The sequence below is a fragment of the Gopherus evgoodei genome, chromosome 11 (genome assembly GCF_007399415.2).
Source record: "Gopherus evgoodei ecotype Sinaloan lineage chromosome 11, rGopEvg1_v1.p, whole genome shotgun sequence".
Lineage (NCBI taxonomy): Eukaryota > Metazoa > Chordata > Testudines > Testudinidae > Gopherus > Gopherus evgoodei.
This window is the reverse complement of record NC_044332.1, coordinates 40,680,984-40,697,211: the sequence shown is the minus strand read 5'-3', so window position 1 is coordinate 40,697,211 and position 16,228 is coordinate 40,680,984. Positions and strand designations below refer to the sequence as shown.

Genomic DNA, 16,228 nt, shown 5'->3' with positions numbered 1-16,228 from the left:
AGCCGCGCTAGCAGCCGACTGTCTGCAGGCACGACTGCGGCAGCTCCACCTGCCACCCCCTCCAGCAAAACGGTGCCCACCAATTATTCTGGCACCCTAGGCGATTGCCTAGGCTGCCTAAATGGTAGCGCCGGCCCTGCATGAGAGGCCAGGCCAGCTGCCTCTGGTGCTACAGCGGATTAGAAGCAGGAGCCCCAGCAGGCTCCTGACTTCCCCGTGAGCACTGGCAGTAATGGGGAGTGCGGAGGAAGGGAAGTGGTCTCAGGAAGGGCAAGTGAAAGGGCAGCGACCCACCAGCAACCCGTTCATCTGGGGTCTGTACAGAGAGGGCTGGGAAGTTCTGCCCTGCAAGGCGGGTGCTAGAGGCCTTGGGCAAGGAGACTAGTGACTAGGGCACATAATGACACCTGACAGCGGCCCTCAGGCGGCAAGGCTGGCGGGGCAGTGGGTCGGACGATAGAGAGCCCCGGGGGGGGGGGCGGCAGCGGGTCGGATGAGGCGAGAGCCCAGGCGGGCTGCGGGTCGGACGAGACGAGAGTCCAGGCGGGCTGCGGGGCGGAGGCCGGACGAGGCCAGAGCCCAGGCGGGCTGCGGGACGGACGAGGCCAGAGCCCAGGCGGGCTGCGGGGCGGGGGTCGGACGAGGCGAGAGCCCAGGCGGGCTGCGGGGCGGGGGTCGGACGAGGCGAGAGCCCAGGCGGGCTGGAGGGGGGTCGGACGAGGCGAGAGCCCAGGCGGGCTGCGGGTCGGACGATAGAGAGCCCAGGCGGGCTGCGGGGCGGGGGTCGGACGAGGCCAGAGCCCAGGCGGGCTGCGGATCGGACGAGGCGAGAGCCCAGGCGGGCTGCGGGACGGGGGTCGGACGATAGAGAGCCCAGGCGGGCTGCGGGGCGGGGGTCGGACGAGGCCAGAGCCCAGGCGGGCTGCGGGTCGGACGAGGCCAGAGCCCAGGCGGGCTGCGTGGCTGGGGTCGGACGAGGCGAGAGCCCAGGCGGGCTGCGGGTCGGACGAGGCCAGAGCCCAGGCGGGCTGCGTGGCGGGGGTCGGACGAGGCGAGAGCCCAGGCGGGCTGGAGGGGGGTCGGACGAGGCCAGAGCCCAGGCGGGCTGCGGGGCGGGGTCGGACGAGGCCAGAGCCCAGGCGGGCTGGAGGGGGGTCGGACGAGGCCAGAGCCCAGGCGGGCTGCGGGGCGGGGTCGGACGAGGCCAGAGCCCAGGCGGGCTCGCTCTCCTCCAACGCCGCTCTGCCGTTTCTAGTCTCAAAGGAAGCTCGGTCGGGAGAACCGCGCTCCAGTAACTACAGCGCAGCAAAGCCCGGCGGCGCACAGGCTCGGCAGGACTGGAACCCAGCGCCCCTTGCAGGTTACCCGCGGCCAGGCTAGAGGGCGGGCCCCAGCAGGTACCCGACCCCAGCCTGGGCTGCAGCCCGCCTACGCTCACGTGACCTGGCCCATCTGTTCAAGATGGCGGCGCCCAGGGCTGTCTGCACGCTGGTGAGCAGAGGTGAGTAAGTTGTCCGCTGTGAGCCTGGTAGCGTGGGCGGCTAGTGAATGGGAGTGTAGGTGCTGTGGCGGTTTCATTGTAAAACCCATTAACGTATCTTTCCCCGGAGGCGGTAGCCTTACCAGAAACACTACTTAGCAAAGTTCTCCCCATCTCCCCCACCGACTGTAACAAACCTATACAGCAAAATGCGCTTCTCTCCACACTCCCTTGCTCGAGAGACGCTAACACCCACTGCTGGGCTCCCCATGGGAAGAAAGTGTAATACACACAACAAAATCACATCCCTGAGAGACAGACTGTAATAAACACTGTCATTTTCCTTTTCTGAGGAGACATGGTGTAACTCACAACAACTTCTTCCTTGTCCTCTTTCCCTTGATGGAGAGACTGTGTCTATGCTGTAGAAATGTAGGGGGGAAAATCCCACTAGGTTTAACATTCTTGAGAAGATGTAGTGTAGGCAAGGTTACAGTGGTTGCACCTGTTTACTGCCAAAATACCAAAAGCAAATGTAACTGAACAATGGTAAAAATTGGTTCTGCCATGGGAAGCTTGTGTACACTATCTTTTGTCATGCTAACACCACATTAGCTGAACCAATAGAAATTTTATTTGTTTCTAGAATAGACAAGGCTTTGTATAAATGCACATATACACAGAGTAAAATCCCACCTATACATTCTAGGGATGTAAAACACACAGGAAAATATCCCTCTTCCAAAATATTTTCAAGGGGAGGAACTTTCTTCTTGCCCTTGCAGGGAGAGACTGTGACCCAAAATAACCGATTCCTACAAGACAAACTATTCACTGATATAGCAAACTCACCATACCCAAGGGAGAGGGGGACACAGAACTGTCTATACCCACACACAAGGCACAAACAAATCCATTCCCATAGAAGGCCTCAGTCTACATCAGGATAACTTTCAAACAAGTTCCTCTGTTGCTAGTGCTGCATCAGCTCTACCAGAGCTAGTAACTTTGGGAGCGCTAACATAAAATGGCAGCCTTCACATTAGGTACTAATATCTGTGTTGATTAAACCAGCTCTGACTAGGATTAAATTATGGGGTCTTAAAATCATATCAGGCCCAAAGTACTAATGAATGCATAATATAAATTCACAAGATAATTATGCTCTAACCATTCAGTTATAATTTTAGCTGTTGTTTGTATCAGCAATAGGTTCAATATATTGACAGAAGTGTGTGCATGCATCCCAACTATCTCTTGTCTGTTTAATAAGAGTCCAGTCTTGCAAACCCTTGTGATTAGTCCTCACTCTGTACCTTTTTCCACACTGCCACCTATGTGCAGAATACGCTCCCCAAACTTTCCCCTTGTACAAATCCCTCCTAAAAGCACCACTTCTGCCATGTAGCCCACAAGAAGTGAGTCAGCCAAGACAATTTATTTTTATTTAAGTAGCATATTGATTAAAAACTATTTTAAAAAATTGTTCAGACATGCTACACACTTACCATTGCTGAGTAACTGTATAATCTTATTGCTGTGATTTCTATTGTTTTTCTTTCTGAACCCTTTATTTTATTGTGTCACATGATAAAAGATTGGAAGCTGTTTCAGGCATAGCATGCTTTTGAGGGTTGTAAATTAATAATCCCATCAAAGTACTTGCTTGAGAAAGAATTGGTCTCTAAATCTGTTAGGAGAGAGAAATAATGGTCTTTCCTAAAGGAAAAAGTACTTTTTTGGTGTTCTGGAAAAGTCTGTTCAATAATCTGTTACAATAACGGAGCATAAACTGAAAATACTAAAACCATTAACTGTGACATTAAGCCAAACTCTGCATACTTCCAACTAAAGCATAAGGTTAGAGCTAATACATAGCAAAAGTTCAGTCTTTCTCTCGCATAAGGAGCCCATATCTTCTGCTATACTTTTTGTTTTGAGTCTATCCAACAGTTTTGGAGCAGGTTTTGAGTTTGAAAATATAAAAGTCTTTATATATAACCATGAACTTTGAAGGGCAGAAGTGTCAGTTTCTTCAGTGATGAATGTTTGTATCAGTAAGGAAATTTTACTTAGGTCCATAAAAAGCCATACTATTTGTCCTTCAGATTCAGACTCTTAGTTATTTATTTTTATTCCTGGTAGCTGTTGGATGCTCCCTCTGTCATTCACATCCATTCTTTTCTCTGAAGTATTCAGTAGCACAGCTCTGTGTATAAAGAATCATTATTTGGCTTGAGTCTCAAATGGGTTGGGTTTTAGTGCAACAGTTTAGAAGGCTTCACGCTATCACTTTTCTCTAAATTTCAGAAGCTTCAAAACCTAGCAAGGTTTTCCAGGTCTTCTAGTCTAGCATGTCTTGCTCTGAGTGCTTGTTTCACCAGTTCTGCTTTTGCAGCTGGGATGTCTGCAGCCATATTGCTTGGCACTTTCTTTCTCCCTGTGGGTGCAAACTTGTGTCTGTTATCCATTTTATTGTCCCAAATTATTTTTATTTTTTTAAGATGTCAAACCTCCTTTCAAGGCATCTTACGTTATCTAGTTTCCTTTTCAGTTCTGCTTTATGAGAAATTTGTAAAGCAAAACCACCAAAAAGTTTATTTAGGGCTGATTTTCCCTGAACTGGATAGCCCAGTTTAACTTAATTTGCATATTTTAAAAGATTGCTGTTGAGCTAAGGGAATTTATTCCACCTAAATTGAATATAAATTACATTGTTTTTGTCAGCTGTGCCTTACTGGTATATTTTCATGGATTTTTAATTTTTTTTTATAAATTATGAAAAAAGGAGTGTTCATTGTGATGGAACTGTTTCTAGAAACTGGGAAAATAAGCATCTCTGAAAATCTTGGATATTGGGAATTTGAATGCTGAGTAAATACCCTCCACCAGTTATCAAAGAAACTTGATTGGGGAGCATACTTTTTTTAACTTTAGAAAATTGTGTATTTTTTAATGTGAGTAAAAGTTGAATTATTGTGATAGGTATGCTTGTGGAAAGATAAAAAGATCTTTTATATTCTAAAAGTAAACATTACTATAAATTGATTCAAATAGCTCCTGCTTTACTGGATGCAGAATTGCATTTTAAAAATTTTAAAACATGATTCAAACCCCTGTGCAATGAGAACTGGTTTACAATAGTATGAGTGGCCTGCACAAATGCAGGTGGGGGCAGAACTGCATTAGATGTACACTTTTAAAAAACTGTTTGAGACTAGCCTTACAATTGTCCTAAACTCAATTTTGCTACAAGTATGTTTGAACCATATTTAATGAATTTTACAATCAGTGAAGAGAAGATCTAATTGGATTTGCCAATTTAACAACTTAACAGAAAAGGTGAAAGTGCTGTGTCTTTAACAAAGATATCCTGGATCCCAAATTATTTATTTTGTATTCATAGCACAACCTAGATACTCTTACTAAAATCGTGGTGCTAGACGCTATATGTATATATAGTACAGAGAAAAGGTGGTTGAGGTAATACCTTTTGCTGGACCAACTTCTGTTGGTGAACGAGACACGCTGTTTCAAGCTTACACAGAGCTCATCTTCAGGTCTGGGAAAGGTACTTCAGAGTGTCACAGCTAAATACAAGGTGGAACACATTGTTAAGCATAAGGAGTTAACATGTTTTTGCCAGAAGCTGGAAATGGGTGATAGGGAATCGATCACTTGATGGTTACCTGTTCTGTTCGTTCCCTCTGGGGCACCCGGCATTGGCCACTGTCGGAAGACAAGATACTGGGGGTATGTCTACACTATGAAATTAGGTCAATTTTGTAGAAGTTGATTTTTAGAAATCAATTTTATACAGTCGATTGCATATATCCACACTAAGCGCATTAAGTTGGTGGAGTGCGTCCTCACTACCATGGCTAGCATCGACTTATGGAGTGGTGCACTGTGGGTAGCTATCCCACAGTTCCCGCAGTCTCCACCGCCCATAGGGAATTCTGAGTTAAGCTCCCAATGCCAGATGGGGCAAAAGCATTGTCACGGGTGGTTTTGGGTACATGTCACCCCTCCCTCTGTAAAAGCAATGGCAGACAATTGTTTCACGCCTTTTTTCCATGCAGATGCCATCCCATGGCAGTGTGCAGCCCGCTCAGCTCAGCTAAGCTAACCAACACCACCGCTGTTGTGCCCTGGGTGCTGCTGGCAGCAGACGGTGCAGTAGGACTATTAACTGTCATCATACACTGCTTCTGCTGCAACTCTGCTCTGCTGCTATTGTCTCAATAGCGAATTTCTCCATGTTGTCTGCCATGTGCTCCCGGGTACCTGTGTGCTTCCTCAGGGAAATGTTGTCCTCCACCACTTCCACTGCAACTCTGCTCTCCTGCAGACGCCATACAGCGGCAAGCATGGAGCCTGCTTAGCTCGCTGCTGCTGCTGTGAGTATTGTAAACACCTCGTGCATTATCCTGCAGGATGTGCAGAACCTGCAAAAGCAGGTGAGGAGGAGACAACAGTATGATCACGATAATGATGAGGATATGGATACAGACTTCTCTCAAAGCACAGGCCCTGGCAATTTGGACATCATGGTGGTAATGGGGCAGGTTCATGCCGTGGAACGCTGATTCTGGGCCTGGGAAACACGCACAGACTGGTGGGACTGCATAGTGTTGCAGGTCTTGGATGATTCCCAGTGTCTGCAAAACTTTCGCCTGCGTAAGGGCACTTTCATGGAACTTTGTGCCTTGCTTTCCCTGCCCTGAAGCGCAAGAATACCAGCCCTCACAGTTGAGGAGCGAGTGGCAATAGCCCTCTGGAAGCTTGCAACACCAGACAGCTACCGGTCTGTTGGGAATCAATTTGGAGTGGGTAAATCTACTGTGGAGGCTGCTGTGCTCCAAGTAGCCAACACAATCACTGAGCTGCTACTATCAAGGGTAGTGACTCTGGGAAATATGCAGGTCATAGTGGATGGCTTTGCTGGAATGGGGTTCCCTAACTGTGGTGGGACGATAGATGGAACGCATATCCCTATCTTGGCACCAGACCACCTTGGCAACCACTATGTAAACCACAAGGGATACTTTTCAATGGTGCTGTAAGCACTGGTGGATCACAAGGGATGTTTCACCGACATCAACATGGGATGGCTGGGAAAGGTGCATGATGCTTGCATCTGCAGGAACTCTGGTCTGTTTGAACAGCTGCAGGAAGGAACTTACTTCCCAGACCAGAAAATAATTGTTGGGAATGTTGAAATGCCTATAGTTATCCTTGGGGACCCAGCCTACCCCTTAATGCCATGGCTCATAAAGCCATACACAGGCACCCTGGACAGTAGTAAGGACCTGTTCAACTATAGGCTGAGCAAGTGCACAATGGTGGTAGAATGTGCATTTGGATGTTTAAAAGCGCACTAGCGCAGTTTACTGACTCAGTTAGACCTCAGCTAAACCAATATTCCCATTGTTATTGCTGCTTGTTGTGTGTTCCACAATATCTGTGAGAGTAAGAGGGAGATGTTTATGGTGGGGTGGGAGGTTGGCCACTGATTACGCGCAGCCAGGTACCAGGGCGATTAGAAGAGCACAGCTGGGTATCCTGCGCATCATAGAAGCTTTGAAAACCAGGCTATGGTGTGACAGTTTTGTGTGTTTCTCCTTGATGAAAACCCGTCTCCTTGGTTGACTCTACTTCCTGTATGCCAATCGACCTCCTCCCTTTGATCATCGGTTTCAGAGGCAATAAAGTCATTACTGTTTCCAAATCATGCATTCTTTATTAATTCAGCACACAAATAGGGTGAAAACTCACAAAGTAGCCCGGGAAGAGTGGGTGAGGAGAGAAACGCTGGGTAGGGTGGTGGAGGAGGGAAGGACAAGGCCACATTACAGTTCAAAACTTATTGAACACCAGCCTTCTGTTGCTTGGGCAATCCTCTGGGGTGGAGTGGCTGGGTGCCCGTAGCCTCCTCCCCTCACACCCCCCTTCACCCCGTGCTCTTGGGCGTCTGGTTGAGGAGGATATGGAACTTGGAGAGGAGGGCAAGCGGTTATACAGGGGCTGAAGCGGCAGTCTGTGCTCCTGCTACCTTTCCTGCAGCTCCGCCAGATGCCTGAGCATGTCAGTTTGCTCCCTGATTAGCCTCAGCATTGCATCCTTCCTCCTCTCAGCGTGCTCCTCCCTCCTCTCATCGCGTTCATTTAACACTTTCCTCGACTCTGCCATTGTTTGCCTCCATGCATTCTGCTGGGTTCTTTCAGTGCAGACGGACTGCATGAGCTCTGAGAACGTGTCGCTGCAAGTGCGGTTTTTTTCACCTTCTAATCTGCGCTAGCCTCTGGGATGGAGATGATAAGGGGAGCATAGAAACATTTGCAGCTGCAGGAAGAAAAAAAGGGAGAGTAGTATTCAAAAAGATACATTTTAGAGAACAAAGGGAAGACTGTTTCACACGGAATCAAGCGATTCACATTACATAGCACATGTGCTTTTAGTACAAGGTCTCATTTGCATTTTGCCTCTTGTATTGAGTGCCTGCCAGTTTGGTGTGAGACATCACACATGCACGGCTGGGCAACAGAATTTGGCTTGCAGACAGCCATGGTAAGGCAAAGGGTTTCGGCTTCTTCAACTTTCATAACATGTGGGACCGGTTTCAAACAGCAGTGCCCTCCTTTCCCATACGAAGCAAAGCCCGTTGGGTTGGCCATTTAAAAGGAGGGGCTGCAGTTTTAGGGTGAATGTGCAGCACAATCCAACACCCCCCCCAATTCTCTGGGATGATCACTTCACATGCACACACACTCCGCTTGGCTAGTATAAAGGAAGATCCCTGTCAGCCAAATGCAAACAGCTCAGCATGAATGGGCCTCCCCTCACCGCATGGCTAACAGCGAGGATGTTGCTTGAATGCCACCAAAGCTGGGCCCATTCGCTGCAATGGTTTGTTCTGCAGTGATTCCAGACTACTGGCTTGGCTTGATAAATTAATCATTAAAATGCTTGCTTTTAAACCCTGTATTATATTTACAAAGGTACACTCGCTAGAGGTGCCTTCTCTGGCTTCATGGTCCGGGAGCCTGCCTTGGGAGGGTTGGGAGGGTATTGGCTCCAGGGTGATAAACAGTTCCTGGCTGTCGGGGAGAAGAGATTCTCTGCTTGCCTGCTGTGCGCTACCCTCAACCTCCTCCTCATCCACAAAATCCTTATCCCTGTTGCATGAGACTCCCCCCTTGCAGGTGTCCACGGACAGTGGTGGGGTAGTGGTAGGGGCCACCACTAGAATTGCATGCAGCTCGTCATAGAACTGATGTGTATGGGGCTCTGATGCGGAGCAACCGTTTGCATCCTTTGGTTTTTGGTAGTCTTGCCTCAGCTGCTTAACTTTCATGCAGCACTTCTGTGTGTCCCTGTTGTAACCTCTGTCCATCATGCCCTTGGAGATTTTGGCAAATATATTGGCATTTATAACAACATTTGCCTACAGGCCTATCACCTACTGGGCGCCCGGAACTCATGGGGAATTGCTTGAGCAGGAACTTCTCCTCTCAGCACTAGTAGTCTCTTCACCCAGAGGTGGTGTACAGACTTTTCCAAGAGTGAAGAACTCCCCAGGTGGACCTGTTTGCGATTTGCAGATTCTGCTCGGAGGGGGGGGAGTGGGGTCTGGGATGGGGCACTATCTCTGATGCCTTCCTCCTGTCCTGGTTGGGCAGGTTTCTCTATGCCTTCCCCCATTTCCACTGATAGGCAAGGTCCTGGAAAAGATAAAGACAGACAGGGCCCGGGTCCTATTGATTGGCCCAGGCAGCATTGGTACAGGATCCTCACGGGCCTGTCTGTCACCTTGTGGCCATTGCCGTCCTGCCTGGAAGTGCTTTCCCAGCCTAGCAGCACTCCACCTCATTGCCTGGCTGCTCAATGGTTAGTGCTGGGAGGAAGGGACGTGCTCAGAAGGGGTTCAACGCGCCCTCTTGGAAAGCAGGCAATCCTCAATGCACTGAACCTACTTGGCAAAGTGGTCTCACTTCTCTCAATGGGCAGATGAGCGGGGCATTTTCCCCATGGCTGCCCCAATCCAGCTTATTCTGGATGACTACTTTCACCTTTGAGCCCAGGGCCTGGCGCCCTCGTCTATCAAGGTGCGCTTGGTGGCCGTATCAGCTTTTCACCCGCCGGTGCAGGGCCACACGGTATTCTCCCCTCCTATAACTGGCTGATTCCTTAAGGGATTGGATCATCTCTCCCTGTACGTCAGGCCCCCAGTCCCACAGTGGGACCTGAACCTGGTGCTGGCCCGCATCACGGGCCCCCAGTTTGAGCCACTAGCTACGTGTTCCTGGTCACATCTCTTGTGGGAGGTGGCTTTCCTGGTGGCAATCACATTGGCTAGGCGGGTCTCGGAACTCAGGCCCCTGACCTCCACTCCCCCATACACGATATTCCATAAGGATATGGTCCAGCTCCGCCCACATCTTTTGTTCCTCCTGAAGGTGGTCTCTGCCTACCACATGGGTTAGGACATTTTCCTGCCTGTCTTCTGCCCCAAGCCCCATGAGTCCAGTGAGGAGCACCACATGCTGGATGTGCAACGGGCTCTGGCTTTCTACCTGGAGCGGACAAAAACGTTCAGAAAGTCCTTGCAGGCGTTCATCTCCTTGGCTGAACGCATGAAGGGTTGGCCGATCTCCACTCAGTGACTCTCCAACTCGATCACATCGTGCATCCGTTCCTGTTATGACCTGGTGGGAATCCCCCCGCTGTCTATTGTGAAGGCTCACTCGACTAGGACGCAGGCCTCGGCTGCCTTTCTGGCCCATGTCCCCATCCAGGACATTTGTAGGGCTGCTATGTGGTCTTCAGTTCACACTTTCGCCTTGCATTATGCGATTGTCTCCCAAACGAGGGAGGACGCCGGGTTTGGCAGTGCTGTGCTCCGTCCCAAGAATTTGTGAACTACCCACCTCTAACAGATATAGCTTGGAATCACCTGCTGTGGAATACATATGAGCAATCACTTGAAGAAGAAAAGACAGTTACCTTTTCTGTAACTGGTGTTCTTCGGGATGTGTTGCTCATGTCTATTCCACAATAGGTGTGTGTGCTCGCCACGTGCACCAGTGTTGGAAGTTTTTCCCCAGCAGTAACAGTAGGGGAGCGCCCCAGCGACCCCTGGAGCGATGTCTCCATGGCACGGTATAGGGGGAGCTTATACCGTGCCATGGAGACATCGCTCCAGGGGTCGCTGGGGCGCTCCCCTACTGTTACTGCTGGGGAAAAACTTCCAACACTGGTGCACGTGGCGAGCACACACACCTATTGTGGAATAGACATGAGCAACACATCCCGAAGAACACCAGTTACAGAAAAGGTAACTGTCTTCTCACTAGTTATCCAGTCACCATAGAGCCTTTCAGGCTGGAAGAGATTTGAATTTCTAATTAAAAAAAGAAATAAGGGTAGGAAATTGATATAATTAAAATAAAATTAAAATAATAATAAAACCAGGCCTTCAGCGTGCACTATAAAGAAGGAAAAAACAACACTATCTCCAATGCTTTTTTTTTCCCCTTTACACTCTCCCCAACCACTCTTTTTTTTCCTCCCTGCCACAAGCTTTTGCTTAATTTCTCTGAGGCAAGTGAGAATTAATGGTTTGACTTTAGGGCCTGCCTGTAGTGACACTATTACAGAATATTCCTGTAAACTCTAGTATGCTCACCACATATTTGTCTTAATTTAGATGAAGAAAATTTGAGGGTATCTTGCAGTGGTAGTATCCATAGATCAGATTCCCAAATGCAAGAAAAAAGATAGTTTATTCTACTTAAGCTACCATATATTGTGAAGTTACAGTGTGTAATACTAAAGATACAGCATATATGAAATGGTTAGTTATGGTCACATCTAATAATAGTTATCCAACTGGAAAACAGACTGATTTCTACAGAACGCCCATATCCATATTTATCTTTACCAAACAGGCAGGGAAACTTGCAAGCTCCAATTACTTTTCTGAAAACATATTCCTACTGTTAGCTAAGGTTAGCTGGGAAAATAATGCAGCTACAAACTATATTTTCCTCTAATTATATCCCCTTACCAGTGCTTATATCAGAGATCGGCAACCTTTGGCCTGCGGCCTGCGAGGGTAAGCACCCTGGCAGGCTGGGCCAGTTTGTTTACCTGCCGCATCCGCAAGTTCGGCCAATTGCGGCTCCCACTGGCCACAGTTCGCCGCTCCAGGCCAATGGGGGCTGCAGGAAGCTCACAGCGGCAAACCATGGCCAGTGGGAGCCACGATTGGCCCAACTTGCGAACATGGCAGGTAAACAAACTGGCCCCCTGGTGGGCCGCAGGCCAAAGATTGCTGATTCCTGGATTAGATTTTACATTATTAAAACTGAAAAAATAAAAATCTAATTTACTCTTCACTGTTTGTTGTTTGACTTTCTGATAGAGAGAGGCCCAACTTGTCCAGAGTAGGATCTGAACTTCCTCAAAATTTAGGAGTGTTTGAATCTAAGGTTTAGATAATTGCCCATTTTTATTACATCCATCTCGTTGGACTGAATGATGAAACTAGATCACTCAGTTTCATTTTTTGATTCTCCTAACCTGGTACAATGATGTTTGTGTTTCCAGCATTCCAGGGCCATGTTAAAATGAATAAACAACTGTTTTTACTAAAATTTAAACAAAAGTAAAATGGGCTTAAAGTAAGATGACTGTGCACCTTTAAAACAGAGATCAGCTTTCTGCGTGTTGGTAGTATATTCATTTCACTTTAGCTTTCACACTGAATTTCATTCTTTAGTCCTGAAGTCACTTATAACAGTCATAGGCAAAAATATCACAATATATGTACCAGAGGAGTTCTAATATACTATGTCACCTATGTTGTGTAGCCCTGGAAAACTCTTTCATTCTAACAAAATTCCAAGTTTGTTTTGTGCGCTCGCAAGGCTGAAAGAGGCAAAAAACAAGCAAGCAAGCAAATAAAAAGGCCAGCTTTCTAATTTGTATTTGGTAAGGCTGAAGTCTGGAGTTTTTGTCTTTAAATGGTGGGATTGTGGTATTTCTACACATTCTGTGTAAAATCTGGCCGCAGCTGAAGTAGAATCAGAAAGAAAGTAGTTTTCTTGTTTTAGATTCAATCCAATACCAAAATCTTGGGAGAGGTGAGTGAGATCGGTTTTAGACGTAAGAATTAAATTTTCTTCCCTCACCCCTGACATTCAAAAGATTTGGATTTGAGGTTGTGGTTTTTAACTGTCTTGACCAAGAGCAAATGAAAACAAAAGCTCACAGTTTTCAACATAAGGAGTGTTAACAGTCACAATTTTGCTGTCCCAACACAAATTAGATACTCTTTTAAAAGCAACAAATGTTGTTTTACATGATCTGTAACTTCAAAGGATGTTCATTTATATTAAAACTGTTTCTAGAATCCATTGCTGCAGGTAATTTTCATAATTGTCAGTTTGTCTACTGAGGTACAAAAAAATTCAAATGAACACATTTTAATAGCATTTAGAAATTGTATTTAAAATATTTTAATGAAGGAGAGGAAGAGTAGATTCCATTGCTTATTTGCTTTTTCATGCCACTTTACTGGATGGTGAGATCTCGAAGTTTCAATTGTTTTTTGATGGTTGTTGCTATTGTAGGCTTTTGCAATTAAAGTGAAGTGTTAGTGGCTAACTTGTTTTATTAAATATGTGAGAAAGTTACTGAACGTATACAAGGAGTTGTCTGTGTTGTGTACAGTCTCTGTTTTACAGTTGTGGCATCCTGTAGAAAGAGACTTTTTGGCTAAAGTAGTGTTTTAATTTCATTTTTTAGCTTTTAGTTACACATGTCTGGCAGGATCCCGGACCACTGCTGTTACCTGGTGGCGCCTAGACTTCATCAAGCAGTCTACCTGGATCTAGGCCCCGATGGACTGCTGTAACTGATGAATATGATCCTCTCTGTTAAGGAATCCAAGACCTATAGTACCAGAATTCCCAAGGAAGTTGAAAGAAAACTGTGTTCAAGCTTTGGCTCTTGCTTTTCTTTTGTTATTTGCTGGTGTTACATGGTATCATGTTATACCCATGGGCTAATGTACATCACCACTAGTGAAACCTCTTTTGGGTTTTTGGTAATTAAGGAAAAAGGATTCTTTTTAAATAGAATAAATATAAAAACAGTCAACAGTTTATTCAATGAAAGAAGTTACTTTGACTTCTCTTGATTACTGCTTACCTAAAAAGTGACAAATTATTAAATAAAATAATAAATATTCCTTGTAGCTCTGGTGTTATGCTGCTGATCTTTGACACTATTACTGGCATTGTTTATACTAACAGAATTTAACTGGTAGACACCACTACATTAATTTTGTTCTTACATGTTTTATTTCTCTAGTCTGATTCATATTCTCTTTATAATAGTATGCTATTTAGACATTATACATATATATTATTATTAACTGCATAATATTATCTTGGTGATCTTTCATTAGAAAATATTTTAAAATTTGTTATGATTGCAGGGTGAGTGTTAGCATTCAATGTAATTAAACTTAATTGCATTTCCTGTTTGGTTTATTTTTAGTTTGCTTCTACATGCCTTTATTTTCACCTGGGGCTGCAAGTTTGTTATGCGTATATAAGGAAAATATGGATTTGGTATGGCAGAGGCAGAAGCCATAAGATTTTGTTTAAAAATAAGCCATAATTATATAACTTCAGGCCATACTACTTTAAAACAAAATAAAAACCACTTTCATTTTAGAGAATGCTGTGTAACTGTTTGCATACTCAACAGCTGCCTCTTCATGTTGTTTAAGACTGTCTCCTTGCTGTTTTTTCCTAAATTTTTTATATGTCTTTATTTGAAGTTTTAGAGGGTCAGTTTTTTCCCTGTATCAGCTGTTCTGTCAGGTAAGCCAAGCATCCATTCAGAGAAATTCATTACTTTTTCTGCCTGTGACACTTCCTGGAAATGCCTAGAGGTGTGAGCTGGGATCCTAGTTTTCCATGATAAAACCCCCAAAATTCTCTGATAGAAAAAATACAAATCTGAACTTTAGTTTCTCTCGACTGGGGCTTGGACTATCATGTATTTGCTTCATGAACAGAACATCTGAGCCAAGCCTGACTATAATATGCTGGAAGGATTTGGGGTGAGCTTCAGTTAGCACAGAGAGCCGGAGAATGAGGCTCGGATAAACGGGGTTCTAGCATGTATGGTATAATTTTTCACAAAATGTAAAAACTAAAGATTCTTTGTAAAAATGAAAATTCTACATTTTTCTGTGGCAAACAGATTTCTAGAGTCCCTGGTTGTGAGACATCTTGCTACTACTTCCCCTTAGTGTGAGGACACCTTGTCTGTGCACTCTGGGGTCAGCTCCCAGACTCCACCAGCTACTGGCAACACTAGCACTCACAGGCCCCTCTCTCTTTCTTCTTGCGGGCTACTGATAGGCACACTCCAACCCCTGAGTCCTCCGAAAATAACCCATTGTTGTTAATGTAGCCTCATACTCTACAAGGCAGCACAAATAGAGGGAGTGGAGACAGCCTGGCAGACAGAAAGGCACACCCTGTGTGTGTGAGAGAGAGAGGGAGAGATGCGCATTGCCCCTTCAAGTATGCTGACCCTGCTCTAAGTACATTGCCTTTTTAAGTAGATCAGCAAGTTGAAACAGCAGCTGCTGCCCGCAAGCTCCTGTCCTGAGCCCTGTCGTGTCCCGTCCCCCCCCACTCTATGGAGATGGGGTAAGCAGGGGGAGGGGGACACCCTGACATTAGCCCCCTTCGTCGTGCCACCCCCCCGCACAGCAAGCAGGAGGCTCCCAGGAGTAGCTTCAAGGCAGGACAGGAGCAGCACATGGCAGTGTGGGTGGGACAGCTGAACTGCCAGCTATTGATAGCCTGCTGGGCGGCTGCCGTACAGGAACCTTAGGGGAGGGGGGACCTGATGGGGAGCTGCTGGTCCACCCTGTTTCCAAACCCCCACCAGCTAGCTCCATAGGCTGCTTGTTCTGCAAGCAGTGGACAAAGCAGGCAGCTGCCAAACAGTGTTATAAGGGAGCATTGCACAACTTTAAATGAGCATGTTCTCTAATTGATCAGCAATATAACAACAAAACAATGTTAACCGGAACGACATTAAGTGTGGAGTTACTTATACCAGTGGTCCCCAACCTTTTCGGCTGGTGCCCGCCAGCCAAAGGACCACTGCGGTGGTGGAGAACCCGCCAAAACGCTGCCAAATTTCGGCGGCAACGCCTCTCGATGACATTGTTTGCCATTGACAAGCGACGTCATCGAGAGGCGTCCCCGCTGAAATTCGGGAGCTACGCCTCTCAATGACGTCACTTGTTGACGGCAAGCGGTGTCAGCGAGAGGTGTCCCGCCCAAAATGTCGCTGCGGCATTTCGGCGGGTGCTCTCCTGAGGGCTAGGATGCGGATGCATTAAGATGCTCCCACAGCTGCCATGGCACCCACAGGCACTGCGTTGGGGACTCCTGATTTATACTGTTCCCAAAGGAATAGTAAACGGTCACCACAGCTTACTCGTTAGATCACATCTCGGCTTAACCTTAGATTTGTTTAGAGTGAAAAAGAATATAAGGCTATTTAACAAAGAAAGTAGATTGAAATGGTAGCAAGCAGAAATATTTGAAACAAAGAGTTACATATAAAATAAAATCATAACATATGTATTAGAGCCCAAACTTAACCATAGTAATAGGACATTATTATGTTATAAAAGCAAAAGCTCAC

General features: G+C 46.4%; 1 protein-coding gene across 1 annotated transcript in view; it reads left to right on the top strand.

Moving 5' to 3' along the window:
* The first annotated feature begins 1,270 nt into the window (after positions 1-1,270).
* Positions 1,271-16,228, top strand: part of METAP1D (methionyl aminopeptidase type 1D, mitochondrial) — a 61,417-nt gene continuing 46,459 nt past the window's right edge. Inside the window, exon 1 of the mRNA XM_030581100.1 lies at positions 1,271-1,501. Within this exon, the coding sequence (XP_030436960.1) occupies positions 1,462-1,501 (40 nt within the window). The 5' untranslated portion in view covers positions 1,271-1,461. The remainder of the gene's footprint in view (positions 1,502-16,228) is intronic.